The sequence below is a fragment of the Pseudophryne corroboree genome, chromosome 5 (assembly GCF_028390025.1).
Source record: "Pseudophryne corroboree isolate aPseCor3 chromosome 5, aPseCor3.hap2, whole genome shotgun sequence".
NCBI lineage: Eukaryota > Metazoa > Chordata > Amphibia > Anura > Myobatrachidae > Pseudophryne > Pseudophryne corroboree.
Genome location: NC_086448.1, coordinates 510,289,399 through 510,317,270, shown reverse-complemented (window position 1 = coordinate 510,317,270; position 27,872 = coordinate 510,289,399). Strand labels below are relative to the sequence as shown.

The 27,872-nt window shown below is 47.4% G+C and overlaps 1 protein-coding gene across 2 annotated transcripts in view; it reads right to left on the bottom strand.

The window, feature by feature from the left end:
- Positions 1–27,872, bottom strand: part of BPHL (biphenyl hydrolase like) — a 204,558-nt gene that overhangs the window by 26,238 nt on the left and 150,448 nt on the right. For both annotated transcript variants that reach the window (XM_063923064.1, XM_063923063.1), the window contains one exon: positions 15,642–15,765. In XM_063923064.1, the coding sequence (XP_063779134.1) occupies positions 15,642–15,765 (124 nt within the window). The remainder of the gene's footprint in view (positions 1–15,641; positions 15,766–27,872) is intronic.

Sequence of the window (27,872 nt, the reverse complement as noted above, 5' to 3'; positions counted from 1 at the left end):
TCATCTCCGCCATTACCTTGGTGAACACCCTCGGAGCTGTGGAGAGGCCAAAGGTCAGAGCCTGGAACTGGTAGCGACAGTCCTGTAAGGCAAACCTGAGATAAGCCTGATGAGGCGGCCAGATCGGGATATGAAGGTATGCATCTATGATATCCAGAGACACCAAGAATTCCCCTTCCTTCAGACTCAAGATCACCGCTCTCAGAGACTCCATCTTGAATTTGAACACCCGTAAATATGGGTTCAACGACTTGAGGTTTAAAATGGGTCTCACCGAACCGTCCAGTTTCGGTACCACAAACAGGTTGGAATAAAAAACCCCTGGTCCGTAGCTGAGGTGGAACTGGAACAATGACCTAAGTCTGTACCAGTTTTTAAATTGCATCCTGTAAATTTATACTTGCCTCCTGAGAAGCTGGTAAGCCTGACTTGAAGAATCTGTGAGGTGGGAGTTCCTGAAACTCCAGTCTGTATCCCTGGGCGATGACCTCTTTGACCCAGGGATCCTGGCATGACGTCGCCCATATGACACTGAAATCTCTTAATCGGGCTCCCATCTGCCTGTCTCCCAGGCAGAGAGGTCCACCGTCATGCTGAAGGCTTTGAGGAAGCAGAATCTGAGTTCTATTCCTGTGAACTTGCAGTTGCTTGTTTTCTGGATTTACCTCTATTGCCTTTGAAGGCTGTAGGAGAACCCTTGGCTTTATGAAGGACTGTAGAGTCGGAGCAGAGATCTTCCTAGCTGGTGGGGCTGCGGAAGGAAGGTATGTAGACTTATCCGCCGTAGCCTTGGATATCTACGTATCCAGTTCGTCACCAAATAGGGCCTCGCCTGTGAAAGGTAGGCTTTCCACACCCTTTCTGGAATCCACATCCGCCGTCAACTGACGTAACCATAGGCCCCTGCGTGCTGACAGTGCCATGGCCGTGGAGCAAGCATTGAGCAATCCAATTTCTTTTATGGCTTCCACCATAAAATTTGCAGAGTCCTGTATATATTGCAGGAGTGAAATCATCTCGCCTCTTAAGGAATCTAACCCCTCAATTAGGTTACCTGACCATTTTGTAATGGCCCTAGTGATCCAAGCACAAGCAATAGTGGGTCTCTGGGCCACCCCCGCAACTGTGTACAGAGATTTAAGAGTGGTCTCAATCTTGCGGTCTGCCGCATCTTTTAAGGAGGCTGCCCCGGGGACCGGTAAAACTATCTTACGTGATAATCTAGATACCGATGCGTCAACAATCGGTGGGTTTTCCCATTTCTCTAACGTCCTAGAGGATGCTGGGGTCCATATAAATACCAAGGGGTATAGACGGGTCCTGTGGAGCCTTCGGCACTATAAAAACTTAATAGTGTGGGCTGGCTCCTCCCTCTATGCCCCTACTCCAGACCTCAGTTTAGAATTTGTGCCGAGAGAGCCGGACAGACTTCCAGGGAGCTCCACAGATGGAGTTCTGGAATTAATATTTCTAAGTTCTAAAATACAGGGAGGCTGCTGGCAACAGCCTTCCTGCTTCGTGGGAAGCAGGGGGAAGGAGCAGGAACCAACTTCCTAAAGAGTTAATGGCTCCTCCTCCCGCTGACAGGACACCATTAGCTCCTGATGGTGATGATCGCATAGCCCCCGATGGCGAACGCTCACTCCCGCAGCACCAGCCGCCACCCCCTGCAGCTGCCAGAAGGTGACAAGGTGGTGAGTACTACACACCAGCGATCCGTTAGAATGGAAAGCTGGTGTTAATGGCGGCTGAGGGGAGCGGAGCATAGCAGAGGCTGTGCTCCGCCAGTTCACTTTATACAGCACATGGGTGCAGAGCGCAGGAGGGGCGCTCTGAGCTGGCTATAATCCCCACACTGGATTGGGACTATTAACCACTAAAAAGATACATCCCAATCACATCCTCTGACAGAAGCACGTCAGCACATTGGTGTTTTAATTACAAAAAGCAGCTATGCAGGATACACCATTATGCACGCAGAAAGCACCATTATCATTTTATTTATTAACAGTTTCTTATATAGCGCAGCAAATTCCGTTGTGCTTTACAATTGGAACAACAGCAATAGAAGAAAACTGGGCAATAACAGACAGACATAGGAGGTAGGAAGGCTCGCAAGCTTACAATCTATAGGGAAAATAAGATTTTACTCACCGGTAAATCTATTTCTCGTAGTCCGTAGTGGATGCTGGGAACTCCGTAAGGACCATGGGGAATAGACGGGCTCCGCAGGAGACTGGGCACTCTAAAAGAAAGATTAGGTACTATCTGGTGTGCACTGGCTCCTCCCTTTATGCCCCTCCTCCAGACCTCAGTTAGGATACTGTGCCCGGAAGAGCTGACACAATAAAGAAGGATTTTGAATCCCGGGTAAGACTCATACCAGCCACACCAATCACACCGTATAACTCGTGATACTATGCCCAGTTAACAGTATGAAATATAACTGAGCCTCTCAACAGATGGCTCAACAATAACCCTTTAGTTAGGCAATAACTATATACAAGTATTGCAGACAATCCGCACTTGGGATGGGCGCCCAGCATCCACTACGGACTACGAGAAATAGATTTACCGGTGAGTAAAATCTTATTTTCTCTGACGTCCTAGTGGATGCTGGGAACTCCGTAAGGACCATGGGGATTATACCAAAACTCCCAAACGGGCGGGAGAGTGCGGATGACTCTGCAGCACCGAATGAGAGAACTCAAGGTCCTCCTCAGCCAGGGTATCAAATTTGTAGAATTTAGCAAACGTGTTTGCCCCTGACCAAGTTGCAGCTCGGCAAAGTTGTAAAGCCGAGACCCCTCGGGCAGCCGCCCAAGATGAGCCCACTTTCCTTGTGGAATGGGCTTTTACTGATTTAGGATGCGGCAATCCAGCCGCAGAATGCGCCAGCTGAATTGTGCTACAAATCCAGCGAGCAATAGTCTGCTTAGAAGCAGGAGCACCTAGTTTATTGGATACAGGATAAAAAGCGAGTCAGTTTTCCTGACTCCAGCCGTCCTGGAAACATAAATTTTCAAGGCCCTGACTACGTCCAGTAACTTGGAATCTTCCAAGTCCCTAGTAGCCGCAGGCACTACAATAGGTTGGTTCAAGTGAAAAGCTGATACCACCTTAGGGAGAAACTAGGGACGAGTCCTCAATTCTGCCCTATCCATATGGAAAATCAGATAAGGGCTTTTACATGACAAAGCCGCCAATTCTGACACACGCCTGGCCGAAGCCAAGGCCAATAACATGACCACTTTCCACGTGAGATATTTCAGATCCACAGTTTTAAGTGGCTCAAACCAATGTGATCTCAGGAAACTCAACACCACGTTGAGATCCCAAGGTGCCACAGGAGGCACAAAAGGGGGCTGAACATGTAGCACTCCCTTTACAAATGTCTGAACTTCAGGCAGTGAAGCCAGTTCTTTCTGGAAGAAAATCGACAGAGCCGAAATCTGGACCTTAATGGAACCCAATTTTAGGCCCATAGTCACTCCCGACTGTAGGAAGTGCAGAAAACGACCCAGCTGAAATTCCTCAGTAGGGGCCTTCCTGGCCTCACACCACGCAACATATTTTCGCCAAATACGGTGATAATGGTTTGCGGTTACTTCTTTCCTGGCTTTTATCAGCGTAGGAATGACTTCCTCCGGAATGCCCTTTTCCTTTAGGATCCGGAATTCAACCGCCATGCCGTCAAACGCAGCCGCGGTAAGTCTTGGAACAGACAGGGCCCCTGCTGTAGCAGATCCTGTCTGAGCGGTAGAGGCCATGGGTCCTCTGATATCATTTCTTGAAGTTCTGGGTACCAAGCTCTTCTTGGCCAATCCGGAACCACGAGTATCGTTCTTACTCCTCGCCTTCTTATTATTCTCAGTACCTTTGGTATGAGAGGCAGAGGAGGGAACACATAAACCGACTGGTACACCCACGGTGTCACTAGAGCGTCCACAGCTATCGCCTGAGGGTCCCTTGACCTGGCGCAATATCTCTTTAGCTTTTTGTTGAGGCGGGACGCCATCATGTCCACCTGTGGCCTTTCCCAACGGTTTACCAACAGTTGGAAGACTTCTGGATGAAGTCCCCAGTCTCCCGGGTGTAGGTCGTGTCTGCTGAGGAAGTCTGCTTCCCAGTTGTCCACTCCCGGAATGAACACTGCTGACAGTGCTAAGACGTGATTTTCCGCCCAGCGGAGAATCCTTGTGGCTTCTGCCATCGCCATCCTGCTTCTTGTGCCGCCCTGTCGGTTTACATGGGCGACTGCCGTGATGTTGTCTGATTGGATCAGTACCGGCTGGTTTTGAAGCAGGGGCCTTGCCTGACTTAGGGCATTGTAAATGGCCCTCAGTTCCAGAATATTTATTTGTAGGGACGACTCCTGACTTGACCAAAGTCCTTGGAAATTTCTTCCCTGTGTGACTGCCCCCCAGCCTCGAAGGCTGGCATCCGTGGTCACCAAGACCCAGTCCTGTATGCCGAATCTGCGGCCCTCTAGAAGATGAGCACTCTGCAGCCACCACAGCAGAGACATCCTGGTCCTTGGAGACAGGGTTATCAGCCAATGCATCTGAAGATGCGATCCTGACCACTTGTCCAACAGGTCCCACTGAAAGGTTCTTGCATGGAACCTGCCGAATGGAATTGCTTCGTATGAAGCTACCATTTTTCCGAGGACTCGTGTGCAGTGATGCACCGATACCTGTTTTGGTTTCAGGAGGTCTCTGACTAGAGATGACAGCTCCTTGGCTTTGTCCTGCGGGAGAAACACTTTTTTCTGTTCTGTGTCCAGAACCATCCCCAGGAACAGTAGGCGTGTGGAAGGAACCAGCTGTGACTTTGGAATGTTTAGAATCCATCCGTGCTGTCGTAGCACCTCCCAAGATAGTGCTACTCCGACCAACAACTGCTCCTTGGACCTCGCCTTTTAAGGAGATCGTCCAAGTACGGGATAATTAAAACTCCCTTTTTTTGAAGGAGTATCATCATTTCTGCCATTACCTTGGTAAACACCCTCGGTGCCGTGGGCAGTCCAAACGGCAGTGTCTGGAATTGGTAATGGCAATCCTGTACCACAAATCTGAGGTACTCCTGGTGAGGATGGTAAATGGGGACATGCAGGTAAGCATCCTTGATGTCCAGGGATACCATGTAAACCCCCTCGTCCAGGCTTGCAATAACCGCCCTGAGCGATTCCATCTTGACCTTGAATTTTTTTATGTATGTGTTCAAGGATTTCAAATTTAAAATGGGTCTCACCGAACCGTCCGGTTTCGGTACCACAAACAGTGTGGAATAGTAACCCCGTCCTTGTTGAAGTAGGGGCACCTTGACTATCACCTGCTGGGAATACAGCTTGTGAATTGCCTCTAGCACAGCCTCCCTGCCCGAGGGAGTTGTCGGCAAGGCAGATTTGAGGAAACGGCGGGGGGGAGGCGCCTCGAATTCCAGCTTGTACCCCTGAGATACTACTTGAAGGATCCAGGGATCCACCTGTGAGCGAGACCACTGATCGCTGAAATTTTTGAGGCGGCCCCCCACCGTACCTGGCTCCGCCTGTGGAGCCCCACCGTCATGCGGCGGACTTGGAAGAAGCGGGGGAGGACTTTTGTTCCTGGGAACCTGCTGTTTGTTGCAGCTTTTTTCCCCTACTTCTGCCTCTGGACAGAAAGGACCCGCCTTTTCCCCGCCTGTTTTTCTGGGGTCGAAAGGACTGTACCTGATAATACGGCGCTTTCTTAGGCTGTGAGGGGACATGGGGCAAAAATGCTGACTTCCCAGCTGTTGCTGTGGAAACTAGGTCTGAGAGACCATCCCCGAATAACTCCTCACCCTTATAAGGCAAAACTTCCATGTGCCTTTTCGAATCTGCATCCCCTGTCCACTGCCGAGTCCATAAGCCTCTCCTAGCAGACATGGACAGAGCACTTATTTTAGATGCCAGTCGGCAGATCTCCCTCTGTGCATCTCTCATGTATAAGACTGAGTATTTTATATGCTCTACGGTTAGCAGAATAGTGTCCCTGTCTAGGGTGTCAATATTTTCCGACAGGAAATCTGACCACGCAGCTGCAGCACTGCACATCCATGCTGAAGCAATCGCTGGTCTCAGTATAATGCCTGAGTGTGTATATACAGACTTCAGGATCGCCTCCTGCTTTCTATCAGCAGGCTCCTTTAGGGCGGCCGTATCCGGAGACGGTAGTGCCACCTTTTTTGACAAGCGTGTGAGCGCTTTATCCACCCTAGGGGGTGTTTCCCAACGTGACCTATCCTCTGGCGAGAAAGGGAACGCCATTAGTAACTTTTTAGAAATTACCAATTTTTTATCGGGGGAAGCCCACGCTTCTTCACACACTTCATTTAATTCTTCAGATGGGGGAAAAAACTATTGGTAGTTTTTTCTCCCCAAACATAATACCCTTTTTTGAGGTACCTGGGTTTATATCAGAAATGTGTAATACCTCTTTCATTGCCTCAATCATGCAACGAATGGCCCTAGTGGACATTAAATTAGACTCTTCGTCGTCGACACTGGTATCAGTATCCGTGTCGACATCTGTGTCTGCCATCTGAGGTAGCGGGCGCTTTAGAGCCCCTGATGGCCTTTGAGTCGTCTGGGCAGGCACGAGCTGAGAAGCCGGCTGTCCCGCATTTGGCATGTCGTCAAATTTTTTATGTAAGGAGTCGACACTTGCACGTAATTCCTTCCATAAGTCCATCCACTCAGGTGTCTGCCCCGCAGGGGGTGACATCACATTTATAGGCATCTGCTCTGCCTCCACATAAGCCTCCTCATCAAACATGTCGACACAGCTGTACCGACACACCGCACACACACAGGGATTGCTCTGACAGAGGACAGGACCCCACAAAAAGCCCTTTGGGGAGACAGAGAGAGAGTATGCCAGCACACACCAGAGCGCTATATAATACAGGGACTAACTGAATTATATCCCCTTATAGCTGCTATAAATTATATACTGCGCCTAAATTTAGTGCCCCCCCTCTCTTTTTTACCCTTCTGTAGTGCAGACTGCAGGGGAGAGCCAGGGAGCTTCCTTCCAGCGGAGCTGTGAGGGAGAAATGGCGCCAGTGTGCTGAGGGAGATAGCTCCGCCCCTTTTTCAGCGGACTTTTCACCCGCTTTTTTATGGAATCTGGCAGGGGTATTTATCACATATATAGCCTCTGGGGCTATATATTGTGATTATTTTGCCAGCCAAGGTCTAATTATTGCTGCTCAGGGCGCGCCCCCCCAGCGCCCTGCACCCATCAGTGACCGGAGTGTGAGGTGTACAAGAGGAGCAATGGCGTACAGCTGCAGTGCTGTGCGCTACCTTGGTGAAGACTGAAGTCTTCTGCCGCCGATTTTTCCGGACCTCTTCTAGCTTCTGGCTCTGTAAGGGGGACGGCGGCGCGGCTCCGGGAACGAACATCAAGGACGGGTCCTGCGGTCGATCCCTCTGGAGCTAATGGTGTCCAGTAGCCTAAGAAGCCCAAGCTAGCTGCAAGCAGGTAGGTTCGCTTCTTCTCCCCTTAGTCCCTCGTTGCAGTGAGCCTGTTGCCAGCAGGTCTCACTGTAAAATAAAAAAATAAGAATTTACTTACCGATAATTCTATTTCTCGGAGTCCGTAGTGGATGCTGGGGTTCCTGAAAGGACCATGGGGAATAGCGGCTCCGCAGGAGACAGGGCACAAAAGTAAAGCTTTCCGATCAGGTGGTGTGCACTGGCTCCTCCCCCTATGACCCTCCTCCAAGCCAGTTAGGTACTGTGCCCGGACGAGCGTACACAATAAGGGAGGAATTTTGAATCCCGGGTAAGACTCATACCAGCCACACCAATCACACCGTACAACTTGTGATCAAAACCAGTTAACAGTATGATAACAGAGGAGCCTCTGAAAGATGGCTTCTTAACAATAACCCGAATTAGTTAACAATAACTATGTACAATTATTGCAGATAATCCGCACTTGGGATGGGCGCCCAGCATCCACTACGGACTCCGAGAAATAGAATTATCGGTAAGTAAATTCTTATTTTCTCTATCGTCCTAGTGGATGCTGGGGTTCCTGAAAGGACCATGGGGATTATACCAAAGCTCCCAAACGGGCGGGAGAGTGCGGATGACTCTGCAGCACCGAATGAGAGAACTCCAGGTCCTCCTTAGCCAGAGTATCAAATTTGTAAAATTTTACAAACGTGTTCTCCCCTGACCACGTAGCTGCTCGGCAAAGTTGTAATGCCGAGACCCCTCGGGCAGCCGCCCAAGATGAGCCCACCTTCCTTGTGGAGTGGGCCTTTACAGATTTAGGCTGTGGCAGGCCTGCCACAGAATGTGCAAGTTGGATTGTGCTACAGATCCAACGAGCAATCGTCTGCTTAGACGCAGGAGCACCCATCTTGTTGGGTGCATACAATATAAACAACGAGTCAGATTTTCTGACTCCAGCTGTCCTTGCAATATATATTTTTAATGCTCTGACAACGTCCAGTAACTTGGAGTCCTCCAAGTCACTTGTAGCCGCAGGCACTACAATAGGCTGGTTCAGATGAAATGCTGACACCACCTTAGGGAGAAAATGCGGACGAGTCCGCAGTTCTGCCCTGTCCGAATGGAAAATCAGATATGGGCTTTTGTAAGATAAAGCTGCCAGTTCTGACACTCTCCTGGCCGAAGCCAGGGCTAGTAACATGGTCACTTTCCATGTGAGATATTTTAAATCCACCTTTTTTAGTGGTTCAAACCAATGAGATTTTAGAAATTCCAAAACCACATTGAGATCCCACGGTGCCACTGGAGGCACCACAGGAGGCTGTATATGCAGCACTCCCTTAACAAAAGTCTGGACTTCAGGAACTGAAGCCAATTCTTTTTGAAAGAAAATCGACAGGGCCGAAATTTGAACCTTAATAGATCCCAATTTGAGACCCATAGACAATCCTGATTGCAGGAAATGTAGGAATCGACCCAGTTGAAATTCCTCCGTCGGAGCACTCCGATCCTCGCACCACGCAACATATCTTCGCCAAATGCGGTGATAGTGTTGCACGGTTACTTCCTTCCTTGCTTTAATCAAAGTAGGAATGACTTCTTCCGGCATGCCTTTTTCCTTTAGGATCCGGCGTTCAACCGCCATGCCGTCAAACGCAGCCGCGGTAAGTCTTGAAACAGACAGGGACCCTGCTGAAGCAAGTCCCTCCTTAGAGGTAGAGGCCACGGATCTTCCGTGATCATCTCTTGAAGTTCCGGGTACCAAGTCCTTCTTGGCCAATCCGGAACCACTAGTATCGTTCTTACGCCTCTTTGCCGTATAATTCTCAATACTTTTGGTATGAGAGGCAGAGGAGGAAACACATACACCGACTGGTACACCCAAGGCGTTACCAGCGCGTCCACAGCTATTGCCTGCGGATCTCTTGACCTGGCGCAATACCTGTCCAGTTTTTTGTTGAGGCGAGACGCCATCATGTCCACCATTGGTCTTTCCCAACGGGTTACCAGCATGTGGAAGACTTCCGGATGAAGTCCCCACTCTCCCGGGTGAAGGTCGTGTCTGCTGAGGAAGTCTGCTTCCCAGTTGTCCACTCCCGGGATGAACACTGCTGACAGTGCTATCACATGATTCTCTGCCCAGCGAAGAATCCTTGCAGCTTCTGCCATTGCACTCCTGCTTCTTGTGCCGCCCTGTCTGTTCACATGGGCGACTGCCGTGATGTTGTCCGACTGGATCAACACCGGTTTTCCTTGAAGCAGAGGTTCTGCCTGGCTTAGAGCATTGTAGATTGCTCTTAGTTCCAGAATGTTTATGTGAAGAGACGTTTCCAGGCTCGTCCACACTCCCTGGAAGTTTCTTCCTTGTGTGACTGCTCCCCAGCCTCTCAGGCTGGCGTCCGTGGTCACCAGGATCCAATCCTGTATGCCGAATCTGCGGCCCTCCAATAGATGAGCACTCTGCAACCACCACAGAAGAGATACCCTTGTCCTTGGAGACAGGGTTATCCGCTGGTGCATCTGAAGATGCGACCCTGACCATTTGTCTAACAGATCCCTCTGGAAAATTCGTGCATGGAATCTGCCGAATGGAATTGCTTCGTAAGAAGCCACCATTTTTCCCAGGACTCTTGTGCATTGATGTACAGACACCTTTCCTGGTTTTAGGAGGTTCCTGACAAGCTCGGACAACTCCTTGGCTTTTTCCTCCGGGAGAAAAACCTTTTTCTGAACCGTGTCCAGAATCATCCCTAGGAACAGCAGACGAGTTGTCGGCATTAACTGGGATTTTGGAATATTCAGAATCCAGCCGTGTTGTTTTAGCACTTCTTGAGACAGTGCTAATCCCCTCTCTAGCTGTTCTCTGGACCTTGCCCTTATTAGGAGATCGTCCAAGTATGGGATAATTAATACGCCTTTTCTTCGAAGAAGAATCATCATCTCGGCCATTACCTTTGTAAAGACCCGAGGTGCCGTGGACAATCCGAACGGCAGCGTCTGAAACTGATAGTGACAGTTTTGTACAACGAACCTGAGGTACCCCTGGTGTGAGGGGTAAATTGGAACGTGGAGGTACGCATCCTTGATGTCCAAGGACAGCATAAAGTCCCCTTCTTCCAGGTTCGCTATCACTGCTCTGAGTGACTCCATTTTGAACTTGAACTTCTTTATGTACAGGTTCAAGGACTTCAGATTTAGAATAGGTCTTACCGAGCCGTCCGGCTTCGGTACCACAAATAGAGTGGAATAATACCCCTTTCCCTGTTGTAGAAGAGGTACCTTGACTATCACCTGCTGAGAGTACAGCTTGTGAATGGCTTCCAAAACCGTCTCCCTTTCGGAGGGGAACGTTGGTAAAGCAGACTTCAGGAAACGGCGAGGCGGATCTGTCTCTAGTTCCAACCTGTACCCCTGAGATATTATCCGCAGGATCCAGGGATCTACCTGCGAGTGAGCCCACTGCGCGCTGAAATGCTTGAGACGACCGCCCACCGCCCCCGAGTCCGCTTGAGAAGCCCCAGCGTCATGCTGAGGCTTTTGTAGAAGCGGGGGAGGGCTTCTGTTCCTGGGAAGGAGCTGCCTGTTGGTGTCTCTTCCCCCTTCCTCTGCCTCGTGGCAGATATGAATATCCCTTTGCTCTCTTGTTTTTAAAGGAACGAAAGGACTGCGGTTGAAAAGTCGGTGTCTTTTTCTGTTGGGGAGTAGCTTGAGGTAAAAAGGTGGATTTCCCGGCTGTAGCCGTGGCCACCAAATCTGATAGACCGACTCCAAATAACTCCTCCCCTTTATACGGCAAAACTTCCATATGCCGTTTTGAGTCCGCATCGCCTGACCACTGTCGCGTCCATAAACTTCTTCTGGCCGAAATGGACATAGCACTTACCCGTGATGCCAGTGTGCAGATATCCCTCTGTGCATTACGCATATAAAGAAATGCATCCTTTATTTGCTCTAAAGACAGTAAAACATTGTCCCTATCCAGGGTATCAATATTTTCAATCAGGGACTCTGACCAAACTACTCCAGCACTGCACATCCAGGCTGACGCTATAGCTGGTCGTAGTATAACACCTGTATGTGTGTATATACTTTTTTGGATATTTTCCATCCTCCTATCTGTTGGATCTTTAAGTGCGGCCGTCTCAGGAGAGGGTAACGCCACTTGTTTAGATAAGCGTGTGAGCGCCTTATCCACCCTAGGAGGTGTTTCCCAGCGCGCCCTAACCTCTGACGGGAAAGGGTATAAAGCTAATAACTTCTTTGAAATTAGCATCTTTTTATCGGGGGCAACCCACGCTTCATCACATACATCATTTAGTTCTTCTGATTCAGGAAAAACTATAGGTAGTTTTTTCACACCCCACATAATACCCTGTTTAGTGGTACCAGTAGTATCAGCTAAATGTAACGCCTCCTTCATTGCCAAAATCATATAACGTGTGGCCCTACTGGAAAATACGGTTGATTCGTCACCGTCGCCACTGGAATCAGTGCCTGTGTCTGGGTCTGTGTCGACCGACTGAGGCAAAGGGCGTTTTACAGCCCCTGACGGTGTTTGAGGCGCCTGGACAGGCACTAACTGATTGTCCGGCCGTCTCATGTCGACAAACGACTGCTTTAGCGTGTTGACACTATCCCGTAATTCCATAAATAAAGGCATCCATTCTGGTGTCGACCCCCTAGGAGGTGACATCCCCATATTTGGCAATTGCTCCGCCTCCACACCAATATCGTCCTCATACATGTCGACACACACGTACCGACACACAGCAGACACACAGGGAATGCTCTTAACGAAGACAGGACCCCACTAGCCCTTTGGGGAGACAGAGGGAGAGTTTGCCAGCACACACCAAAAGCGCTATATATGACAGGGATAGCCTTATAATAAGTGCTCCCTGTATAGCTGCTTTTATAATATAATTTTTGCCACTATTTTGCCCCCCCTCTCTTGTTTTACCCTGTTTCTGTAGTGCAGTGCAGGGGAGAGACCTGGGAGCCGTCCTGACCAGCGGAGCTGTGTAAGGAAAATGGCGCTGTGTGCTGAGGAGATAGGCCCCGCCCCTTTTCCGGCGGGCTCGTCTCCCGCTCTTTAGTGTATTCTGGCAGGGGTTAAATATCTCCATATAGCCCCGGAGGCTATATGTGAGGTATTTTTTAGCCAAATAGGTTTTCATTTGCCTCCCAGGGCGCTCCCCTCCCAGCGCCCTGCACCCTCAGTGACTGCCGTGTGAAGTGTGCTGAGAGGAAAATGGCGCACAGCTGCAGTGCTGTGCGCTACCTTTAGAAGACTGAGGAGTCTTCTGCCGCCGATTCTGGACCTCTTCATGTTTCAGCATCTGCAAGGGGGCCGGCGGCGAGGCTCCGGTGACCATCCAGGCTGTACCTGTGATCGTCCCTCTGGAGCTGATGTCCAGTAGCCAAGAAGCCAATCCATCCTGCACGCAGGTGAGTTCACTTCTTCTCCCCTAAGTCCCTCGTTGCAGTGATCCTGTTGCCAGCAGGACTCACTGTAAAATAAAAAACCTAAGCTAAACTTTCTCTAAGCAGCTCTTTAGGAGAGCCACCTAGATTGCACCCTTCTCGGCCGGGCACAAAAATCTAACTGGCTTGGAGGAGGGTCATAGGGGGAGGAGCCAGTGCACACCACCTGATCGGAAAGCTTTACTTTTGTGCCCTGTCTCCTGCGGAGCCGCTATTCCCCATGGTCCTTTCAGGAACCCCAGCATCCACTAGGACGATAGAGAAACCTAAAATATACTTTCTTTCTAGGAGCTCAGGAGAGCCCCTAGTGTGCATCCAGCTCGGCCGGGCACAGAAATCTAACTGAGGTCTGGAGGAGGGGCATAGAGGGAGGAGCCAGTGCACACCAGATAGTACCTAATCTTTCTTTTAGAGTGCCCAGTCTCCTGCGGAGCCCGTCTATTCCCCATGGACTTACGGAGTTCCCAGCATCCACTAGGACGTCAGAGAAATAGGCATTGACACACAAGGATAGGTGCTATCTTTTACATAATAGTCCAGCCAGATTGCAAAGGTTCTTGTTGGACTGTATGATATGTTCACCCAGAAATGTTGGCAAGGGATCAGGGGAATGGGAAAGTGAAGAAAGAGAAAATATGTGAGGATGTGTGGACTGTACAGTGGGGATGTCCTTGGATAGGATAGCTTATTAAGGTTATGTGGGTGGTTTTGAAATTTGATACGCTTGCCTGAAGAGGTGAGTTATCAGGGAACACTTGAAGGTCTGGAGACTAAAGGAGAGTCTTATTGTACATGGGAGGGCAATTCACAGAGTGGGTGCAGCCCAAAGAAACTCCTACAAACGTAAATGCGAGCGAATAATGAGTTGGGACGAGAGAAGTAGATCTTGTGAAGAGCGAAGGGGTCAGGTTGGGAAGATATTTTGAGATAACTGAAGATATGTACGTTGGTGTAGTTTGGTTAGTGGCCTTGTGAGTAAAAGTATTTTATATTGAATATGGTAGAATACAGGTAACCAATGGAGGGTCTGACAGAGTGGATCCACAGACGATGAACGTCTAGCGGGGAATATTAGCCCCGCAGCTGCATTCAGAATGGACTGTAGTGGTGAGATTATCTTTTTGATAAGACGAGTAAGAAGATTATTGCAATAATCAATGCAGGAGATAATGAGAATCGATTAGACTTTTGCAGTGTCTTGTATAAGGTATGGTCGTATTTTGGATATGTATCTCAGATGCATGTAACATGGTTTTGACAGACTGAATGTTGGGAAAAAAAGGTCAGTTCAGAGTCCAGGATGACACCTAGGCAGCGAGCTTGTGGGGTAGGATTGATTGTCAAGTTCTCAACAGTGATATAGATATCAGGTTGATAACGACTATTGGTCGGTGGAAATATAAATCAGCGTACAGATGATACGGAAATCCAAAAGAGTTTATTTGTTTGCCAAGGGATGTGGCATACATGGGAGTAAAGCAGAGGATGTAAGACTGAGCCTTATGGTGCTCCACTATTACACATGAGAATGACAGCGAGGTACCCGGCTGCCCCAGGGGCGCACGGGACGGGTAGTTGTATTGTGCAGGCCACTCACTGAGCTGCTGCTGGGTACCGAGACAGTTTGCAGAATGCCTGATGTATGGCTGGGGGTGGGGGCGCAGCAGACAAGGTGCACTTGACGGATGCAAGGGGGGGGGGGGGGGTTCGCACAGTGCTGCATGTCCTGGAGAGGTGAGGGGTGTGGTAATAACACAGATGCGTGGATGCACAGTGTGCTGGATGGGTGGGGTGGTTACAGGATGGCAGTGTTCAACATACTGGTTGACTGGAGGCAGAAATGCACAGCTCTTTACACTGGGTCGGGAACAACATCACCCTGGCATGCCTACTTCCCCCTGGTAGCCCACTGACGGAGTGTCTGTTCAAGTGGTGCATGGGGCAGAATGCAAAAAGGCGGCAGCAACAGTACTGGCAAAAGTAGGCGGACACTGCTGGCCAGTGTCTGCCTACTTACCGTACAGGTGGGGGGGGGGGAGTTACCCCTACACTAGAATGATTAGTTGGGAAAAGTCAAACAGATATAGATTTTTCCCAACTAGTTGGACGACCATTAACTACCATTTTTCAGGGTGTGGGAGCAAATGGCTGATTATTGTTTACTCCCAACACATTGCCAGATTATCATACCAGATTATCTTTGCCACTAGTTGGCTGTTTGGAATGAAATCGTTCTGATGAACAGTATGGCCAGCATAACACACACAAACACACACATACACTAGCACAGTGGTTTCCAAACTTTTTTAAATCACGGCGCCCTAGAATATCAGAATTTTTTTCACGGCACCCCTAGGCCAAAAATTTCTTATTTAGAAATTTAGAAAGAAATCTTACATTAAGTAGATCGCGTTTATATGTCCTCCTTAGGGTCAGTTGTGTGGTGAGGGACAAGATTTGCTTCTGTTTGGCCACATATTTTATGACTGACAGCCACCAGCACTGGTTTTGCCTATTATATTGACCATGAATAATTTGAATTGGTCCTGGACCACCAACCTAGGGCAAACCTGCAAGTGTCCAGAGGCACCCCAGGGAGCCACGGCACACAGTTTGGGAACCTCTGCACTAGCATGAGCTTTAATAATGCTATTAAATGACTCACCTTGAATTCTTTAACTGCTGATGAATAAATTGTGGGTGAAATGGTGGCACCATAGCATCCTTCATACCATGAATAACTAACGTTGGGCAATCAATGAGGGGAAGCAAATGTCGACAAATATTACCTGCCAAATAAACAATCACAATTTTATTTAGTCTTATATAAAGATTTAGTGGTTGTATGTGTGTGTGTACTTTATTTGATAAAAAAACTTATTTGCATAAGCATTGTATGTCCAATTATTACATATTTTAAAAATTGTTTCAACATTGTGAATAATCTTTTTAAAATTAAACTTTTAATTTAATTACAGTAGTTCATTGTTTATTCTTAAATGGATCCATAATCCTGTGGCTCAGCCAGTACATGCTACATACACGGTAGGTTATTGTATGGGTAATAATAACTGAACTAGTACGGAGAACTGAAGAGTTTACTGAAACCTCTCTTAAGGTCCGTATTCACAGGCAGATGTGGGGAAAGATGTGAAGGGGGGGCGCTCATTTCACCCAGCGGGTGAAATAAGCGACCTGCTAGATTGAGCCAATCTAGCACCAGCGATAGCAACGTGCGGGGCTGCACATCGCTATCGTTGTGGGGGGTGCACACGGACAGATCATGCTTACAACCTAAGCAATTTAGTCAGATTGCTTAGATTATCGCTCCGTCAGTATTCCCCTTTAGTGATGGCAGATTTGGAATATTCATTGTGAGAGGAACAGATGCCTTGGTGTATTCATTGTGCAGCAAACCAGAAGGTGACTTTGATTATCTCTGTATTACAGCGGTTACTGACAGCAGTTACACACTGGAGTATCTGAGAACAGGCTGATCGTAATTCATACAGACATTATAAAATGCTGACATGCATGCGAATAAGTGTAGTAAACGAAAAAAGAAAGGAAAGACTCTTGTTGGGGCACACTGCCTATAATAAAATCTAACTTTTAATAGATGTAGTTAAAAAATAAATGAATGAAAAAGATTTTTTTATAAAGATTAAAAACACAAAAAAGAAAAACATGTGGCTATAATGTTGGTGCTCATAGTGAAAATATTGGGGGTCATTCCGAGTTGTTCGCTCGCAAGCTGCTTTTAGCAGCTTTGCACACGCTAAGCCGCCGCCTACTGGGAGTGAATCTTAGCTTATCAAAATTGCGAACGAAAGATTAGCAGAATTGCGAATAGACACTTCTTAGCAGTTTCTGAGTAGCTCCAGACTTACTCGGCATCTGCGATCAGTTCAGTCAGTGTCGTTCCTGGTTTGACGTCACAAACACACCCAGCGTTCGTCCAGACACTCCTCCGTTTCTCCAGCCACTCACGCGTTTTTCCCAGAAACTGTAGCGTTTTTTCGCACACACCCATAAAACGGCCTGTTTCCGCCCAGAAACACCCACTTCCTGTCAATCACATTACGATCACCAGAACGAAGAAAAAACCTCGTAATGCCGTGAGTAAAATACCTAACTGCATAGCAAATTTACTTGGCGCAGTCGCACTGCGGGCATTGCGCATGCACATTAGCGACTAATCGCTCCGTTGCGAGAAAAAAATACAGAGCGAACAACTCGGAATGACCCCCATTGTGCAGTAAAAAGTTATTGCTATAATTAGACCACTGAATGGGTTAATATAGATGAATTAATGTTTACATGTAATACATGTTTACATCCCTTGATAGTCCCTGGTTTGTTCGCTGCTGTGACAGAATAATCATATGCCAAGCAAAAATGTGCAATCAATAGCCTGCAAAGAGAATATATGCCCGCACCTGTCTAGAATATAGTTTTTTTTAATAATAACTGTGATGGCAATTAGTGTAACAGATAGACACTGGATCTGTTTGACATATGCGGTCTGTTACAAAAGGAAACAATGTTATACTTCTTTCAGTTGTTAGTTTGTGAGTTAACCAATGCAGTTACTGATTCCTCCTGGACAATAGGTGCTGATATTCAGTGGCGTAACTACTGCCCCCGCAGTCCTCGCGGTTGCTTGGGGGCGAGGGCAGTGGCGTAACTACTGCCCCCGCAGTCCTCGCGGTGGCTTGGGGGCGAGGGGCTGCGGGGGCGCCACTGACTTAGAACAGATTGACATGCGGACGAGCGTCCGCATGTCAATCTGCGGTCTCCTTCCCTCCGCTGCTGTGTTGGAGGAACACGGAGGGCACTGTGCGCGCCTCTCCAGTGTCCCTCCTGGCTCTCCGGCCGGTCTGATAAAGGAAGTGCCGTTCGTGAGCTCTGATTGGCTCACGAACAGGCACTTCCTTTATTAGACCCGCAGGAGAGCCAGGAAGGACACGGGAGAGGCGCGCGCTGTGCCCTCCGTGTCCCTCCAACACAAAGGAGCGGGGAGCGGGCGGGGGTGGATAGGGGAGCAGGCACTGTGGGGGAATATCTGTGGCACTGGGGGCATGTACCTGGCGGCACTGTGGGGGAATATCTGGCACTGGGGGCATATACCTGGCACTGTGGGGCAATATCTGGCACTGTGGGGAGCAGGCACTGAGGGGGCTTATGTGACACTGTGGGGGAATATCTGGCACTGGGGGCATATACCTGGCACTATGGGGAAATATCTGGCACTGGGGGGAGCAGGCACTGAGGGGGCATATGTGGCACTGTGGGGGAATATCTGGCACTGGGGGCAAATACCTGGCACTGTGGGGGAATATCTGGCACTGGGGGGAGCAGGCACTGAGGGGGCATATGTGGCACTGTGGGGAATATCTGGCACTGGGGGCAAATACCTGGCACTGTGGGGGAATATCTGGCACTGGGGGGAGCAGGCACTGAGGGGGCATATGTGGCACTGTGGGGGAATATCTGGCACTGGGGGCATATACCTGGCACTGTGGGGGAATATCTGGCACTGGGGGCATATGTGGCACTGGGGGGGTATATTTGGCACTGGGGGCATGTACCTTGCACTGTGGGGGAATATCTGGCACTGGGGGCATATGTGGCACTGGGAGCACGGCCCTACCAACAAGCACTACCCCCTAGCAACGAGCATGACACCCAGTGCATGAAACCCCTGGCAACGAGCATGACACCCTGAGCATGAAAATCCCTGGCACCGTGCATGGAACCAAGAGCATGAAACCCCTGGCAACGAGCAGGTAATTTAAAAGTAATTAGAAGCCTTACTGTAGAACTTAATGTGTAATGGGCATTACGGTGTGTGGCATAATGTATCACGGACATTGCGGTGTGTGTCATAATGTGTCAGGCATTACGGTGTGTTGTATACTATATCACGAGCATTGAGGTATGTGGTATAATGTCTCAGGGTCATTGCGGTGTGTGTCATAATGTGTCACAGACATTGTATGTGCTATAATGTATCAGGGGCATTGCAGTGTGTAGCATAATGTATAACGGGCATTGCGATTCCTGTCATAATGTGTCACAGGCATTACGGTGTGTGGCATGTGTCGGGGGCATTACAGTGTGTGCATATTGTGTCATGTGCATTATTGTGTGTGGCACAATGTTTAAGGGCCATTGCAGTATGTGGCATAATGTATACTGGGCATTACTATAAGGAGGAAAAATGACAAATAATGTAAGGGGCATGAATCAGGATTATTTTTCTTTCCTGTGGTGGCTAACGTCTGGACGTGCAGGTTGCAAAACTGGGGTATAAGGTAGTCTTTTCCTGCAATGCCACGCCCCTTTATGCGAAGCCACGCCCATTTCAACGAAGCCACACACCCTTTTTGGCGGCCCTTTACTAGTGCCAATTATGGGGGGGGGGGCGGGCGCCGGAGAATTTTTTGGCTTGGGGGAGAAAAATTTCTAGTTACGCCACTGCTGATATTCTGGAAAACAATGATCAAACCATGCAAGCTATAGATGTCAGTATTTAACACATCCGCATTTTAAAGCAAACGTTTGGAGAATTCAATACTCCATCATGAATTCATCCGCAACTTTCGACTGAGATTATTTTTTCTGACAGGACAAAAATAAGCTCACAAGTAAGATAAACTGTAATCAGTAAAGAGTTATTGAACCTACAGTAACTTCTGAACCGAGTACAAGAATTTTTTATATAAGCACAGCAGAAACAAATAATTTCTTAAGGTATATCCGCATGACTTACAAAGCCTATTTTGTAAATTTAAGCACTAATTGTGCTGCAGGTACAAATAAGGGTTTAATTCCAGAAAAAATGTCTGTTGTTAGTATACTGTAGATAAAAGACCCCAGAGATCTGCATTTGAGTCAAGCAGCTGCTGCTTAGACATCTGCTATGAGCATCGAATGTCCAAGTGAGCGTGCCCCAGTGTTGCTAATCAAAGGGGAGAAGTAAAAAAGCAGAGTTTCTGCTTTTGAATCAAAAACCCCTGACACAGCCCTGATGTTGAAAACCGCGCAAAACCGATAGTAGGGGACAGACTCAATGAGAAAACTCTGGAAGTCTACAACAAGAGATAGAAAAGGCGATTGAATAAGTGCAGAAGCAGTTTCTGGAGCCAATTGCTACTTCCAGGTGTTTGTGAATAATTCACATTGAACACAGATGAGCGCATTGGTCCACAGCACAGAAATTCTGCTAAGGAAGAAATGAATTAGAGGAAGGCAGAATGGAGCCTTGGTTACACCATGGTACTGCAGGGGCTTTACACGCTTCTGCTACCAATCCGTGCATCCACTGGAAAAAGAAAAGTACCTGGGCTTGTAGTAAAAGCAGAATAGATGAGAAAAGCTCAGCGTGCAGGGAACGGAGAGCAGGGAAGCCGTTAGCGTGCAGCGGCAACCTCACTGTGATCCGAGGCGTACGCTTCACCAGAGGCTTTGTCAGTCGGAATAGCCGCCATCAAATAATTGGCGGTATTTAAAACAAGCTCCGCCTATCAGTGATATGGAGCTAATGATGGACAAGAATTTCAGCCACTTGGCTGCAAATGTAATTGACTATTGTTTCTACATGAACTTTATGTAAAAAGCGGACAGTATTTTCGGAGTCTAATTAGTTAAACAGTAAATAATATGGTATCAGAATCCTATTAGTTTATCACTTAGACATATAATATCGTATAGAGGATCTCCCTAAATTTGGGTATAAGGAAATGACAGTTAGAAAGGTTTGGGAAAAGTATCCCATAAAGAAAAGGGGGGTGGGGGGGGGGGAGATACTGGTATATTGAAAAAAAAACTTCTTTTTTTCTAATTAATATTAAACACATGTAAATATAAATATTAGAAAAAAGAGAAAAGGGAGGGGGGGGGGGGATAAAGGGAAGAAAAGAAAATAGGTACTGTTACCATCAATATTGGTCCTAATATAATTTGTAGTAGTTGATATAATATTGAGAGAGATAATATATTAGAGAAATAGTACCCTAGAGGTAGGAAAAGAATAAGGAACATGAGGTGGTCCATAATATAAAAATGCATGCATTTCACAACTGTGAGTATTACAAGTATATATATGTACATACACATAACTAATGTACGCATGGATGATGGATATTAAAAAGAAAAAAAAAATACCCCATCATACTAATCTGTTCCCCAATATCCCTTATGGACTTCGAGAAAAGGATTTACCGGTAGGTATTCAAAATCCTATTTTCTCTAGCATCCATAAGGGATATGGGGGAACAAATTAGTACAATGGGGATGTCCTAAAGCTTCCAGAACGGGCGGGAACGTGCAGACACATCTGCAGCACCGCCTGCACAAACTGGGTCATCTTTGGCCATGGTATTAAACGTGTAGAATTTAACAAAAGTGTTCTTCCCCGACCAGGTAGCAGCTCGGCAAAATTGCAAGGCCGAGACTCCACGGGCAGCCGCCCAGGAAGAGCCCACCGATCTCGTAGAGTGGGCCATCAGATACTGTGGAACTGGTAAGGCAGCAGACGCATATGCCTGTTGGATAGTAAGCTTAATCCAACAAGCAATGGACTGCTTAGAAGCGGGCAACCCTTTTTCTGCGCCTCACAGAGCACGAACAAGGAATCCGTCTTTCTGATCCGAGCAGTCTTCTTGACATAGATTTTCAAGGCTCGCACCGCATCCAATGCCTCTGGAGGAGGAGCAGAAGTGCCAGAACCGGACGGAATCACGATAGCTTGATTCAAGTGAAACGCGGAGACCACCTTCGGCAGGAACCGCTGTCTAGTCCTCAGCTCCGCTCTGTTCTCGTAAAAGACCAAATACAGACTTTTGCACGACAAGGCTCCCAATTCTGAGACACGCCTAGCAGGGCCAGTAACATCACAGTTTTCCACGTGAGGTACTTATCTTCTACCGTCGTCAGAGGTTCAAACCAGGAGGACTGTAGAAAGTGTAACATTACATCCAGATCCCAAGGTGCCGTAGGCGGCACAAAAGGAGGTTGTATGTGAAGCACCCCTTGCAAGAAGGTCTGAACTTCCGGCAAGAGAGACAACTTCTGGAAGAAGATGGAGAGAGCTGAAATCTGGACCTTAATGGATCACAGACGTAAACATTTATCCACTCCAGCCTGCAGGAACCTTCCCAAGTGGAATTCTGTAGAGGGATATGTGTGTTCCTCGCACCAAGAGACATATCTCCGCCAGATATGATAAAAGTGTTTCGACGTCACAGGTTTTCTGGCTTGTACCATAGTGGCAATGACCTTTTTGGAAAGCCCTTTGTGAGCTAGGATGTTCCGCTCAACTTTCATGCCATCAAACAAAGTAATTATAAACCGGTTAGACGAACGGTTCTTGTTGAAGGAGATCCCTTCTTAGCGATAGAGGCCAAGGGTCCTCTACGGACATGTCCAGAAGAGCCACGTACCACGCTCTTCGGGGCCAATCTGGGGCAATCAAGATTGCTTCCACTCTTTGGTGTCTGATCCGCTTGAGCACCCTTGGGATCAGCGGAATCGGATGAAACAGGTAGACCAGTTGGTAAGGCCAAGGCGATGTCAGCGCATCCACTGTGCTCGCCTGAGGGTCTCTGGTTCGTAAGCAATAGCAGCAAAGCTTCTTGTTGAGGCTAGAGGCCATCAAGTCAATCTGTGGGTATCCCCTCCTGATCTGTAGAAACACCTGAGGGCGTAGTCCCCACTCCCCCGGGTGGAGGTCATGGCGAGTTAGGAAATCTGCTTCCCAGTTGTCCACTCCCGGAATGAAGATTGCGGACAGTGCTCTTGCATTTCTTTCTGCCCAGTATTCTGGACACTTCTCGCATGCAGGCCCTGCTTTTTGTCCCTCCTTGTTGATTGATGTACGCCACGGTTGTGGCGTTGTCCAATTGCACCTGGATCGCCTGATCCCGGAGTAGGAGGGGGATGCGTGAATCAGAGCACTGTGGATAGCCCGAAGTTCCAGAATGTTAATCGGATGTAGGGACTCTTGGGCAGACCACCTGCCCTTGGTCTGCCCTGGAACTGCGCCCCCTGGGTGACAGCTCCCCATCCTCTTAGACTCGCATCCGTCATGAGGAGGATCCAATCCTGAATCCCAAAGCGTCGACCATCCAGCAGGTTGGAAGACTGTAGCCACCACAGGAGAGAAATCCTGGCCTGAGGTGACAGCCGAATCATCCGGTGCATCTGAAGATGGGAACCGGACCACTTGTTCAGAATGTCCAGTTGGAAGGGCCTGGCATGAAACCTTCCAAACTGAATCGCCTTGTACGCGGCCACCATCTTTCCCAACAATTTCATGCAAAGATGAATGGAGACACGAGCAGGTCGGAGCACCCTGCAAACCATTTCTTGAAGTGTTCTCACTTTGTCCTCTGGGAGGAACACTTTCTATGCTACAGTATCCAGTAGCATCCCCAGAAACAGGAGCCGCTGAGACGGTTCCAGGTAGGACTTCTGCAGATTGAGGATCCACCCGTGGTGAGACAGAAGTTGGATAGTGCGATCTATATGGAGCAATTGAAGCTCCCCGGAGTACGCTTTTATCAGGAGATCGTCCAGGTATGGAATTACATTGACCCCCACTGGACCCCGAGATGAAAGATAATTTCTGCCATCACCTTCGTGAACACCCTCGGAGCTGTAGACAGGCCGAAGGGTAACACCTGAAACTGGTAGTGATCATTCAGTAGGGCAAACCTCAGATAGGCCTGATGAGGAGGCCAAATTGGGATATGTAGGTAAGCGTCCTTGATATACAGGGACACTAGGAATTCCTGTTGTTCCAGGCCTGCGATCACCGCTCTCAAAGATTCCATCTTGAATTTGAAAACCTTCAGGTAAGGATTCAAGGACTTCAGATTCCGAATGGGTCTCACAGACCGTCTGGTTTTGGTACTACGAACAGACTGGCGTAGTAACCCTGTCCTTGTTGCAGCAGGGGCACTGGAACAATTACCTAGGACTGGACCAATTTGTTTATGGACAGTAGTAGCGTACCACGCATACTTTCCAAAGCTGGTAAGACTGATTTGAAAAATCATTGGGGAGGAAAACCGTCAAACTCCAGCTTGTAACCCTGAGAGATAAGGTCCCTTACCCAAGCATCTTGGCAAAACTGTCCCAGATCTGGCTGAAGTGACGTAACCGAGCTCCCACCACGAGATCCCCTTGGGGTGGGTGGGCACCGTCATGCTGAAGTCTTTGCGGAAGCGGAACTGGAGTTCTGGTCCTGAGATCTGGCGACGGCTGGTTTCTTAGGTTTTCCCCTGGAGCCTCTAGCTGATTTGGAGGCCCCTCTGGCCCTAGATTGAAATCTGGAGGATCGAAAGGACTGTGGAGACTGTCCCGGGTTAGAATGATCATATGTTTACATAGTACGTCACCGGAAGTGACATTACGCCGTATTTTTGTCAGTATAGTACGGGACTTCTTTCCTTATGGTTACGGATACATGGAATGGTTTAAAACATCAGAAACCAACGAGAATGCAATATCTGTGAAAACGAGTAACAAGAGAGGTGTTCTCACACAACACGGGTACCAGAAGTGACGCCAGGATGCCTGAGCTGTAATTGGACGTTTGGTTACTATGACAACCCGTGTATACGGAAACGGACTCCGGGGTTTTGACACATGAGCAGATTTCTGTATAGGGTCCAGCTGCGGACATAGGATTTTGATTGGTGTACGGATATTTAAATTTGGATCATTATGGAGGGATCAGTATTCTGACCTGAACCTTGAAAAAGACCCCAGCATGGGGTAGAAACGAGTTGGTGTTCTTGTGGTGGCGCCATGGAGCGGAGTTTTGTGACCGGGAAGCAGCAGTAACGATCGTGACTCGTGTGGGTATATCCGGATTTCCCATATCGGACACATGCGCTGATAGGGACTGTTTGACCACAGTTCCCATCTTTTCTGGTAACTACCAGTCTCATATGCCGCCTAAGGATTGTGTCAAATCTGATCCTAATATGTTATTCTTGTATATGTGTTTGTATTAAAACGTTACTTCACTATATACATTTTTTCTTCATTGTTTTTATGACGCTTTACGTCCAATACTGAAAAGTGCACGGAGTGAAAAAGATCAAAGGAGTAACGGATAGCGCTGGCTAAGTGGACTCTCCAAAAAATTTCTTTTCTAAGTAAATCACACCTGTAGTGTCACAGTTTATGAATTGTTTAATGTGGGTAATGTTCTTATAGCTATCAATAACCGTGTCCTTTTTAAGAATATAACTGCAAGCTTTGCACTTGCCACACAGTGATGTACCCCTGAATTTGGGTGGATTGCGTGCTCTTCTTGAGAAGTGACTTTGGACAAGTTTGTCTTTGATATTTGGTGCTCGATGCCAACTAAATGCCGCTCTTTCACCAAATGATGACAGAGATCCATATCTGCTGTAAGGATATGACAGTGTTTTTGTATTATGGATTGCAATTGTCTCCATTCGTTACAAAAGTTGCCAACAAATCGAATCTGGTTTTGACTTTTGTCTTTCTTCTTTCCGAATATCAGGGAGTCTCTTGTAAGCTTCGATACTTGATGTATGGCAGTTTTGATGTTTTTTTTTTTTACTGTATCCCCTCTTGATAAGTCTATTTGTTAGTTCACCACATTTATATATATATAAATCCGATTATGGTGGCCAATCCCGGGATCAGGATAGGCGGGATCCCGGGATTTAGGGCCAAAAATGGCTGAGATTCAATCCCGGAATTGGAAGCTCCAATCCCGGGGATTGAGGGATCAGCGTTGAGTGTCCACAGGACGCTCAGACGCTGCCCGGCTTCCTTGTTCCGGCTCCCCAGCGCAGCGTGAGAGGTCACGCTGCGCCGTCAGCAGCTGCAGGGAGCCGCCAGCAGCGATCAGAGGATGTTTCCCACCCGCCCGCCCCCGGTTTATGGTGAGTTATGTGTGCGGGGCAGGGTGGGACGAGGGGGCGGCCACATAGCAAAAAGCCAATCCCGGGTATCCCGGGATTGGCCATTTTTTAATCCCGATACCCGGTATTGAAAAAATGGACCGGGATTGGCTTCCCTAAACCCGATCATCAGAGCAGTTCCTCCTTAATCGGAGGAAATCCCCCTTGGGTATGTTTCTTACAGTGGCAGGAAGATGAGCGCTCTTCTGATGTAACAGACTATTGCTTGCTGTCTGTTTCCTGTACAATTCCGTCATGAGTGCTCCATCCGAAGCCCTGTAGAGGTGTAGGTCCAAAAAGGTTGCTTCCTTTGGACTACATTCTGATTTTCAGTGGGTTGTCATTCAGGGTTACCATAAAATTTTCGAGGGTCAAGACATCGCCATTCCATATCATCAAGATATCATTGATATATCTATACCAGCCGCTGATCTGACTGGTAAAGCGTTCATTCCTTTCAGTAAAAACACATTCTCTTTCCCACCAGCCAAGAAAAAGATTTGCGTATGTGGGTGCACACGCCACGCCTATGGCGGTACCCCGTACTTGAACATAAAATTTGTCATCAAAGGTAAACAAATTGTGGTTGAGAATGAAGTCTAAAAGTTGTACCAGAAAGATATTGAAGTCATTCATCCCTTCTGTCTCAAGATAATATCGCACAGCTGAGATACCATCTGTGTGTCTTATGCTGGTATATAGCGACTCCACATCCATAGTAACCAGATACTAGTTTTCATCCAATGTGATGTCATGTAATTTTCGTAAGATGTCAGAAGTATCCTATAAGTAAGATGGAAGGCTCAGGACATGGTGTCTCAAATGTTGATCTAAGAACGTACTTGCTGTCTCTGATAGTCCTCCAATTCCCAGAACTATTGGACGTCCTGATGGTTTGACATCTTTGTATACCTTCGGCAACATATAGAAGGTAGGTACTTTCAGGTTATGAACTTGCAAATATGAAAATTTCTGTTGAGTTATGGTACCATTATGCCGTGCTTCATTGATTATCCTGTCTAAGCAGCAGCTGCTTAACTCAAACGCAGATCTCTGGGGGTCTTTTATCTATACTAAACAGAATTTATTTCTGGAATTAAACCCTTATTTGTACCTGCAGCAAAATTAGTGCTAAAAATTTACAAAATAGGCTTTGTAAGTCATGCGGATATACCTTAAGAAATCATGTGTTCTGCTGTGCTTATATAAAAAATTATTGTACTCTGTTCAGAAGTTACTGTAGGCTCAATAATTCTTTACTGATTACAGTTTGTTATCTTACTTGAGAGCTTATTTTTGTCCTGTCAAAAAATATAATCTCCGTCGAATGTTGCGAATTAATTCATGATGAAGTATTGGATTTTCCCAACGTTTGCTTTGAAATGCGGATGTGTTAAATACTATATCTATAGCTTGCATAGTTTGAACATTGTTTCCATTATAATGTATGAGAATATAAGCACCTATTGGGGCAGATGTATTAACCTGGAGAAGGCATAGGGATGTGATAGACCAGTGATAAATGCAAGGTGATAAACACACCAGCCAATCAGCTCCCATATGTAAATTAATAGTTAGGAGCTGTTTGGCATCGCCTCTGCAAATGCCATAATCTTGCTACACAAAGTTGTGCCCTTTAGGGCAAATTAATAAATGTGGCACCTTCACAGGAGCATTTTCTATTGCACCTTAGATGTTTAGTGTTTAGTAAATGAGGCTCATAACCTGCAAACTTTATGGAGGCCATATAGCACTATCTAGGCTTGTACTGGTAAAGAAACAAGTATTTTAATCAAGCACAGTGTAATGACCTACATATATCAAACACTGCACTAACATTCTGTATTACACTTTCCTACAATTTATAAAAATATCTTTACTTATCTTGGAAAGTGTAAGCTCTGTACTCAGCCTAGTCACCTAATTTTTTTTATTATACTAATTCT